At 41.8% G+C, this 10,691-nt stretch overlaps 1 protein-coding gene across 1 annotated transcript; it reads left to right on the forward strand.

Moving 5' to 3' along the window:
• The first annotated feature begins 2,189 nt into the window (after positions 1-2,189).
• Positions 2,190-10,509, forward strand: trim16 (tripartite motif containing 16). Its single transcript, XM_085361078.1, has 6 exons — positions 2,190-2,918; positions 5,777-5,872; positions 6,220-6,453; positions 7,165-7,336; positions 7,644-7,739; positions 9,747-10,509. The coding sequence occupies exons 1-6, from the start codon at positions 2,223-2,225 to the stop codon at positions 10,343-10,345; spliced, it is 1,893 nt and encodes a 630-aa protein (XP_085217204.1). The 5' UTR covers positions 2,190-2,222; the 3' UTR covers positions 10,346-10,509.
• Positions 10,510-10,691: the final 182 nt, after the last annotated feature.

The raw sequence follows: 10,691 nt of genomic DNA on the forward strand, positions 1-10,691 counted from the left end.
GTACCAGGTGGCAAACCTGTCACACCATGATGTGAAGAGCCGATGTTTAAATGATGCAAGATGCTGATGAGCAAGTGCCTCTCACTCTGATTGGCCCTTGAGGCAGGAACTCGTCACTGTATACAGAGACAATGAGACAAACAAGAGGACACAGATTCTTCAGCATCTGTGTCATAAAAATTAGACATCCAGCAATGATAGAAATCGTTTTAAATGCAAGATAAAATCATTTAAGATGAGATAAATCATACTGGAAGATGACCTTTCCTTTCAGTATTTTTGTTTTCTTTACATGCCATTTCATTTAATTAAAAACAATTGTGAATGCCAAACTGTTTTCTTGGACAGGCTTTTCGATAAATATCATGTTAATATCACAGCACTGTCACTGAGACACAGGAGAATCTGATGGGTTATAATAATAATCCTTTATTTAAAAGGGACAGTGCAGTTTAACATAGTCCAAATATGAAACATGAGGCTGATGCACTGCACATAGGTTTATAGCTATTGCGAATTTCCACCTATTGTCCCTTGTTTGCCTTACATTCACAATACACAAAGTTAGAACATACATTTACATGAAACCAAAATACACAATGAATACAACTACAATTAACAAACAATGTAAAAAAAAAGATTCATAGAAATTACTACACACACACACACACACACACACACACACACATATATGTGTGTGTGTGTGTGTGTGTGTGTGTGTGTCCGGGAGTGACGACGCAGTTTTCAGGACACTTGATTGGTCAGTAGGCGGTGCTGTCTCACCTGTTGATCGGTTACCGAGGAGAAAACCCCCGGTAAGAAGAGAATCCCGTCACCTCCCCTCAGCCTGGGAACGATAAACCTAACTGAAGGTAAATCTTAAGACTTTAAAAAGCGTCAGACATGAAGGCTGCTGCTGTTACAGCTAAGGTGCTTTCAAACACCACCTACACCTTTACCTTGAACTATGATCAGGTGGTGTTTGTTTAACCCGGACAAAGCCCGGACATGTGGTCACATGTGCGCATGTCTACGAACATGTGTGAAAAACAGGAACGAGCATCACAAACTTTAGGAAACTGCAGTTTAGCAACATTTATTCTCGATAGAAGGAACAAATCTAACAGTTTGTGAGTGTTTGTGGAACTTCCTCTACAGTCTGTTGCTCTTCACTTCGTAACTTTCTATTACCCTGACCGGCGGATTGATCAAAAGTATTACTACAATCGTTACCTGCGCTGTTAGTGATATCGATACTGTCGAGATGGGATCAGTGCTGTGTTTCCATCATCCATTGTGTTAAATAATAATTACTTTTTAATTAAAAAAATGATACCTCACACTCACGCTGGGAACAATATCTTGAACCTGTCATGTCTACTTTATTTACAACACAATAAGCACATTTAAACAACACAAGCTGACCCAGGCTTTAGGACTGGCACGTTTACATTCAGCACAGAGATTTAATGCTCATTAAAATGGGTTCAGAATTCACTGATGTGCATCTCATAAGTTTATAGGTCAGAAGTATCAGTATCAGCTATACCAGCCCTGTATTTACTGGGTACATGGTATTGGATTGATACCAACATTAGCAGTACCTGCCAAGCATTATTATGGACACTGGGTGGCAGCGTCTGCTTTTGGCGCTGCTGAAACCTGATCCTATCAGCATTTGCTTTTTCCTCTTGCTTATCTGCAGAAAAGTGAAAGAGGAAGAGGGTGAGTAAGCAAAAGGCTGCAGCAGTGATCACCTCTGTTTTATCCAGACCAGTTTTCAATTTAATTTTGTTGGAGCAGGGCGGGAAAGCAGTGAGTGGCCTCATCAGTGTGTCTATAAAGACAGTAGATAGGTCAGTTGTTGCTTACTGGTAGCAGAACTTGTAAGTTTCAGTGCATATTCAAACATAGCGCATGTGGGAGGATGCAATCCTACACCTCTGTACCTGGTTTGCATTGTGGACTCCACCCTGCACCTCCTCCCTCTTTCAGTGTTAAAGACGTGGAGGTGGGTGTGTATCTGTTTGCATGTGAGTGCTGAAGGGGCGGGTTGAGTTCTGACTGAAACTATGAGTCCTGACCGTCTCTCACATCATCTAGGTGTGGCTTTCTCTACTGCGATCAGATACTGCTGGCTGACAGAAGTGGCTGAGCCAGTTATTTCCACACAGCTTTAAAGAGTGGAAGTGACGCCAGGCGCTCAAAGAAGAGCTGAAGACATGGCAGATACAGCAGCTGTAGAAGTAGCTCCTCTCCCCAAACAGCAGCAGCAGCAGAACCTGTGTCATGTCTGCTCAGGTAAACTGAGCGAGGGGGAGCCGGCAGCTTGTGGTCACTCCGTATGCGGTTCCTGTCTCGGAGACAAAAGTAAAGGATGTCCACAGTGTCCCGTCAAGCCTGGCAGTCCCAAACAGAATGGAACAGCTGACGCTCATGTAAATAAAAACAGTGAGGAACAGAGTCAAGAGTCAACGACAGCGGAGGAGACCGAGATCCAAAAAGACCTGAATCAGTCCGAGGACCCCAAGAAGCCTGAAGAGGACAAAAAGGAAGCAGAACCACAGACAGAAGAAGGACCAAAAGAGGACCAGGATAAGGAGGAACCTTTGGGCCCCGACGATGTGGTATGTGACTCTTGCATTGAAAGCCCCCGCAGGGCCCTCAAGTCCTGCCTCACCTGCTTGGTGTCGTACTGCGAGGCCCATCTCAGGCCTCACCTGGAAAATCCAAAATTTCAAAACCATCGGCTCGTGGACCCGCTCAGGGACATCGAGAGGCGGACCTGCGAGAGCCACAAGTGGCCCCTGGACCTGTTCTGCTCCACCGACTCCTGCTGCATCTGCCAGGACTGCGTGAACGAGGACCACAAGGGGCACAACACCGTGTCTGTGGTGGACGCTCGTAATCAGATCGAGGCAAGTGTTTCCCTGTACTGTGTGCACATTCCTTTGAATGACCTCAACACATCTGATATGAATTTTCAGGCTGAATTCCCAACTGAAAATATTCAGTTTTATTTTGGGTCTCCTTAAGAGTTCCTGCTGCCTTAAATCTTTTAATGTCAGCATGTCAGCATGTGAGAATCAGCTGCTTTCATTGCTTTAGGGGACTCTGAACTGAGACACTTTCTTTTTGGAGATAGAATGAGGCAATTAAACACTCATATTTTCAGCATTTATTTTTATTTTTAATAAATACCTGAGTTTTGTTTAAACTAAACTGTCAAAGAGAGACGCTATTAATTAAAATGAGTCCATTCTAGGAATTTAATGTCAGGATTTCTTATCTCATATTTAGTGTTGCTGAATGTGTGGCAAAGGTCGCGTGGATGGCGAGTAAAGTGTTGAGTAAATAAAAGATTAACTATCAAAGGAATAAGACTGTGACAGCAGTTGTGTCATTAATTAGGAATTTGAGCTCATAAATAATCCTTTAAATCACATCGGAGATTATTGCTTCCCTGCACTAAAGAGGAGACTAAATCTAAAGTGTCTAAGTCAGCAGGTCGGAGCAGCACAGCTCAAATGTTCCTCTAAATGCTTCATCCAGTTAACAGTACTTCAGCGTCCACTCTGGAGGTCATCTGCTCACGTTTGGCTTTGTAGTTAAATCTGAAGCCCATCTCTCTTTGTGACTGCCATCAAACATTCCAGCTTAGATTCCTGCACAGACCTGAAATCAAAACCAGTTATTTGAAGAGCGCTCTCGTTACAAAACCTTTGACTTCTTTGTTAGAACTGCAGAGAAAACACTGGTGGGAGGAGCGTAGGCGGAAATCCCACCACCGCTGATCAAATATTCTTTATTTGCTGACCTGCAAAATGTGATTTTAAGTACAGTGGTACCCCGACTTACGCATTTAATTTGTTCCAGAGGGTCTTTCGTAAGTCAAAAATTCGAAGCACCTTTTTCCATCGCCTTTTGAGTGAGGCGATGCTGGCTGAAGACGAAGTTCTTGGTGGAGGAGGAGGTGGCGGAGGTTGAAGAAAGCATGCGTATGCATGCATATGTACGTACGTGTACATGTACATAACATTATGGAATTTAATTTAATTTTTTTAAATTTTCTATTTTATCTATTTCGTTACTCGGGCATTTTGCCGTACCACGGGCAGAAATATTGCCGTTAAGTGCCTTTGTAACTTGAATTTTTCGTTAAATGGGGTCTTCGTAAGCCGGGGTTCCACTGTATTTAGTTTTGAACGAAAGAACATGGAGGTCATCACACACACACGCGCACACACACACGCACACACACACACGCACACACACACGCACACACACCAGACAGAAGAAAAACAGAAAGCACAGTATGATGAATGCTTCCTCTTCCTTTTCAGAGCTTTCGTTCCACATTTGAACGATAGAGAATTATTATGTAAGTCACTTCTGTTTAGGTTGATCCCGCTGTCCACCCTCCTGGAGTGGGAGAGCAGGACAGTCCCTTTTTACAGCACAAGAAAAGCATTAAAACATTATTTTGTTTGAAATGATTCAATGAAATCATTTTTAACATTTTCTTGTCTTACAGAACTCAGTAGGAGTTGTGGGTTTACTGATTATAGAAAAGACTCTTCAGATGTTTAACTACCTTTTCAGCAAATATTGTGTGGATCAAAGTGGGACTAACATAAACCACTGGAAGTATTTCCAAAGATTGTTTTTCGCTTAATAACGACAGATATTTGTCATGGTACCAAACAAAAGGTCACCTTTGCTTAACTTCTTCATCAGAATAATGTTTCGTCATGTTTGACATGATGTAGTCAGGGAATAATGAAAACAATCAAAAGCATTGAATTGGTCACAAATAACACATCAAAGTCTTATTAATGATCTCTTGAGGCAGTCACGGATCTGATTTTGTGAAGACTGCTCAGCAGTCATGTTAATAGATAGTATAAATGATCTTTATTAATTTTCACATCTCTTTCACAAACAAAATAGACAACAAATATATAAAATATTGTAGAAGTACCACAGCAGAGGAAAACGTGTAAAACAATACAAGCTGGAAGTGGGGATTTTAAAATGAACACGGAGTTAGCAGGGACAGCTTCAGCTGAGGACTCTGAACCTTGATGTGAATCAATTTTAATTAGTTTTAATATTAAACAGCCACTATGATATGGAGACAACTATTTCCAAGTTGATTATATAGGACAAAAATGTAATGCAACATGGACTAGGAAATGAAATGATCCTCCACCTGTAATGTAACATCACAATTTGGGCACACGTGTTATCAGTGTGTAAGCTGGTGCACAGGCATAAAAGCTCCCAAATATTATTTTCAATAATGCTATTGGTTGGATAAGCCAATAGCATTAATAACACAAAGTATCATCTGCCTGACACAATAATTAACTAACACTTGTAACTTGGTGTCGTGTTTCAGGAAGTGATATAAAAATGAGTCAGGAAGTAGGACATCCCTGTCCTGGCAGTAAATTAAATATATATATTTTTAATTAATTTCAAACCTGCACTTGCATGCTGACTCAGAGAGACGCTTGTAGCGCTTCCCGCTGGGCCTACAATTGTAGGAGTTAATATCAGAATAGCTGCTCTGCTTCAGAGTTGCCTGGATCTGCCTGAGCAATTTAGACCTGACTTGACAGAAAACCACAGATATACAAGCCTAGGGTCAGATATCGGACCCTTTCAGAATAAAAGGAACCAGAGAGCAAAAGTTTTCCCTGAAACAATCTAGATATTAACATCTACACATATTTTCTATGAGGAAGCTGACTGACTCTTGCTCTGTTAACAGAACGAACTGAGGGAGAAACAGAATGAGATGATGAAGACGATGACGGCGGCAGAAAATGCCATCAACAAACTTCAGCTCAATACAGTCTCCATTGAGGTAAACACAACATTAGAAATGATTCACTGTGAGTCACACAGAGTCACAACAGTTAAGTAAAATGAGTCGGTTGCAGCTATTTCTGGCCTGTGAACTCAACAGTTTGTAATCCTGGATATTTCAGAGTCACCCAAATCAAACTGGTTTCTCTGAGGTGTGAGAGGAAATCCATATTTTTCATGTAGTAGTAATGAGTAATGAAGAATTCCTGCAGTGAGTCTGCAGTTATGTGGCTCTGCCAGGTTCCCTACATGTTACTTACTGTAACTTTTAAAGTAATTAAAAGTTATTATGTCAGAATGTGAACTCTGTTTACACTAAGAGAAACTAAAGGCAGTATTTTACAGCAATCTGTGAAGGATGTACGAGCAGTGATCGAGAGCCAGTTTGAGGAGCTGCAAGCGGTGGTGGAGCGAGCCAAGAAGGAGGTGACGGAGATCTTGGAGGGTGAGGAGAAGCAGGCACTGCAGCAAGCCGAGGGCATTCGGGTTCACCTGGAGCAGAGGTGCACAGATCTGAAGAAGACTCAGGTGCAGATGGAGAAGATTTCCAAGAACAAAAATGATGTGGATTTCCTGCAGGTACAAATTCAAAACAGCAGTGTCATAACTAGTCTTTGTCCCGCTTATGGAAGAAAAGCTGTAGAAATCTGTCCTTAGGCTTGTTTCAAGGTAGCAGAGCTTGTTTTGATTCAACCTACTTTTCATGTCAAGGTGAAAGGAAACAAGTTGGGCTTTTTGAATATCACCTTTCACCTAATGATAACAGCAACAATGTTAATGGAACTGTTGGAAATTCAAATTAAAAGTTTATGAGTTAAACTTATAGTACAAAATCTTTGTACACCTGACTGAGGGACAGGTGTATCAGAGAGGAAGAAAACTTCATAAAGACAACTAAAAACACATCGTGTACACTACTTATACACTATTTTGCTTACTCGCATTATATTCGGCCCCTCCAACTGGACACATACAACTGCACTTGTGAGACAGTCTTTATGAAGTCTATGAATTAAATATAGTGTTGTTTAACAGGCATCTCAGTTAAAATTCAAATTTATTTAAGTGTGTGTGTGTGTGTGTGTGTATGTATGTGTATGTATGTATATATATATATATATATATATATATATAAATCTTTTGCGAATGATGAAATGCTTCCACTGTCTGCCTTTTCCTTTTCCTTTACCATTTGCTGTATTTCTCAACGAGACAGGAAGTCATTCGTGCCTAAAGGCAGCAGAAATGCCTCAGTTTTCATTCCTGAATGCCACCGTGTTTGTTTTCTAGGAATACGCAGAGTGGAAAAAAGAAGCCACTGATATCTCCCTGCCTGGTGTCTACATCGGCTTGATGGACTGTCTGAATCACTTCAGCCGTGTGATTGTTGACTCCACGCAGGAGCTCTGTGCCTTGCTGGTGTCTTCATACATAGGCAAAGTCAAAGAAACGTGCAAAAGCGGTAAGAAAGTGAGCAGGAAGCAACTACATAGCAGCAGCAAGAGCACAGAGATCCAGAGAGTTGTGTAGCTGCCGGGGCATGTTCAGTCTTGTAAAGAATTTTTAGCTGTGCTTGAGCAAGAGCAGAATGTATGATTCATGATGAAACTGCTTTGCTAGTCATTAATATGCCACCATAAGAAATGAAACGACAGCACATACCTGTTGCCCTGGAGAACGTTTTTGTGCATAATAAAAACAAAATTCATGAAGAGAAATCTAAACATGTTGTCTTATGAGACACTAAAATATGCCTTCTTTTTTTGCAGACAAAGTGGGAATAAAGACAACAGTAAAGGCTATTGTTGCAGCAAAACACATCAAGTCTCTTCCAGATCCGGTGACACGGGCGGACTTTCTAAAGTGTAAGTATTTCTGTAGTTAAGAACTGCGAGTAGCAAACAATATGCTTCCAGAACCAAAAAAACAACCTTGGATGTGCTTATAGTCTGTCTTTTATTTTAAAACTATAATGAATATGGGGTTTTGGCAAGGATGCAAATTTCATGAAGACCACAAGCACAGTGTCCTGGGTCTACCCCAGGTTCTCCCTCCAGTAGGAAATGCCCGGGCATGCTTACCTAGGAGTTCAAATCAAATTCAAATTTTATTTGTCTCATACACAGTCATACACAGTACGATATGCAGTGAAATGCTTAGACAACTGCTCGTGACCTAAAATAAAAGACTATGACTAGGATAGGAAATAAATATGAAAATTAAAATGAAGGGTAAATTTAACTTGGAAAGAATAAAATAAAATATAAAAATTAAAGTTAAAAATAAAATAACTGTACAACAAAATACACAATACACAATATAGAAAATATATTGTGTATATGAAGAAATATAGAACAATAAGAGCAGCTGTACAACTAATAAATGGTAATGAAAGAAATGTAATGTCCAGGGTTGTGCAGTCCACATATTTAAGTGTCTTGTGCAGTGCAAATATGCTTAAAAGTGATTTATTTAAGTGACTTGTGATAAAGTGATTTGATTTGATGACCACGCAGTGTAGTTGTACAGTGGCCACTAGTGTAAACAAATGTCCAGAATGTCCAGTGTGTGTGTAAGAACTATATGTGTGGGTCAGTACTGTGTGGTGGTGTGATTGAGAGACCGTATCGCCTGCGGGAAGAAGCTCCTCCTCAGTCTCTCTGTGTTGGTCTTCAGGGAGCGGAATCGCTTTCCTGACCTCAGCAGAGAGAACAGTCTGTTGTTGGGATGGCTGAGGTCCTTCACGATCTTCCTGGCCTTGGTCCAGCACCGCCTGCTGTAGATTGAGTGCAGGTCAGGGAGCTCGGAGCGGATGGTGCGCTCAGCTGACCGCACAACCCTCTGTAGAGCTCGTCTGTCCTGCATGGTGCTGTTCCCGAACCAGGTTGAGATGTTTCCCGTCAGGATGCTCTCTATGGTGCACGAGTAAAAGTTCCTGAGCACCTTGGAGGGCAGTCGGAAGTCTCTCAAGCATCTGAGGTGGTAGAGACGCTGTCGGGCCTTGTTCAGAAGGCATCCTGAGCGATCCCCAACCACTTTCAAGTGGTTCCTGTGGATGTAGAGAAATAGGGACTTTACTCTGAATCCCTCCCAAAATGACCAAGTCCCTCATTTCCACAGGTTTTACCCACGATCTCATTCTCTCTGTCACTACTCAGAGCTTGTGACCACAGCAGGCAGTAGGAACATAGAACAGCACCCACCGAGAACGAGTCTGGCTTTTTGCTGATAATGCCGACCAAGCTATCAAAACAAATGTACTGTTCAAAAGACCAAATAGACCAACAACATGAGCGGAGCTTCTGTGGGCACAGCTAGAGTTGTGTAAATGAGATGACCATATTCAGGGTATTCCCCTCCACTGACATAATACAGAGCCAAGAGTAGAAATAAAAGAGAACTGTGTGAAACTGAGTGTTCAGGGCAGGATTGCAACTTTTTAATTTCCCTCATGGGAATTACGGAATTACATTAATGCACTGACTGACATCCACCATTATAGTAGTATGCATATGGCAGAAAATAAGGACAAGCCAGTAAACATAATGCAGTATCATTTTATGGAAATCTACTCGAAGTTTGGTTTTCACCTGATCATTGCATTATGTTTTCCTCATGGTTTCCCAGCATCCCAACCAGGTACCCATTGCACTCATGGTGTCACAACTTTGTAAATCTACAGTGAGTCTACTGAAACATAAACTATAAATTAGCTAACACAAAACTACTTAATATAGCACAACAGCCATATTGTAGTGTAGTTTTGAAGTATCTGTGTTTACACTGTAATCTTTGGGACTACAGCTATTTGCTTTCCTGCCTGTCTTGTTGCGTAACATAAGTAAACTGACATGTTCAACAATCCTTTGCAGATGCTGCCCAAGTGAGTTTTGATCCTGCAACGGCTCATAAGTTCCTCCGCCTAACGGAGGATAACAAAAAGGTGACAAACACCTCGCCCTGGCAGCATCCTTACCCCGATGTGCCCGAGCGCTTTGAGAACTGCCGTCAGGTTCTGGCTGTGGAGAGCTTCTACATGGGCCGGCACTACTTTGAGGCAGACATCCAAGGTGAAAGCACTCATGTTGGCCTCACGTACAAGAGCATCGACCGCAAGGGCAATGAGAGCAACAGCTGCATCACGGGGAACAGCTTCTCCTGGTGCCTTCAGTGGAATGGCCGTAACTTCTCCACCTGGCACTGTGATGTGGAAACTCCCCTAAATGTGGAGATGTTTAGTCGTATTGGGGTTTATGTGGACTACACGCAAGGCCTACTGGCATTCTACGGGGTGGGTGAGACCATGACGCTCATCCACAAGTACCAGACGGAGTTCCTGGAGCCTTTGTACCCGGCGGTCTGGCTGCCCAAGAAAGAGAACAATGTTCTCTTGGTGGCGCCTGGGGAACCTTTACCTCTGAAAACCCCGTCTCCTCCCACCTCACCTACAACAGAAGATATCGCTTCATAAACCGCTTTTCTTGGAGAACTTAAGTATAGGAGAGTATTGTACTGATTCTGGAAAATAAGAGATGAACTCTTGAAATGTTACAACTTGTTTACAGGAGATTTATTTTTGTTGCAAAACTAATAATCTGTTTCTCATTTGGGATCACGTCATGTTGATGCTCTTCACCGGTGTGTCTTTGGGACTACTGTTACTGAAAATGTTCTATATTTTCTGTATGCAAATAAAAAGGCGTATCTGCATTTGCAAAACAAATGCCTGGTTTTCTTGACAGTTTGAAACACTCTACGTCATCAAATCAACAGCATCCTTTAAACATTTGCTAATGTACATCTCTGTGGCACACATA

Source organism: Diplotaxodon limnothrissa, linkage group LG8 (assembly GCF_057381915.1).
Source record: "Diplotaxodon limnothrissa isolate DT_005_m linkage group LG8, D_limnothrissa_male_GT1.1, whole genome shotgun sequence".
Taxonomy (NCBI): Eukaryota; Metazoa; Chordata; class Actinopteri; order Cichliformes; family Cichlidae; genus Diplotaxodon; species Diplotaxodon limnothrissa.

Excerpts from the sequence above, each read along its gene's own strand:
- trim16 (XM_085361078.1), top strand. The coding sequence starts at position 2,223 with ATGGCAGATACAGCAGCTGTAGAAGTAGCTCCTCTCCCCAAACAGCAG. Across the intron at positions 5,873-6,219 it reads TCAATACAGTCTCCATTGAG|CAATCTGTGAAGGATGTACG; the intron begins GTAAACACAACA and ends AGTATTTTACAG. Across the intron at positions 7,740-9,746 it reads ACGGGCGGACTTTCTAAAGT|ATGCTGCCCAAGTGAGTTTT; the intron begins GTAAGTATTTCT and ends AATCCTTTGCAG.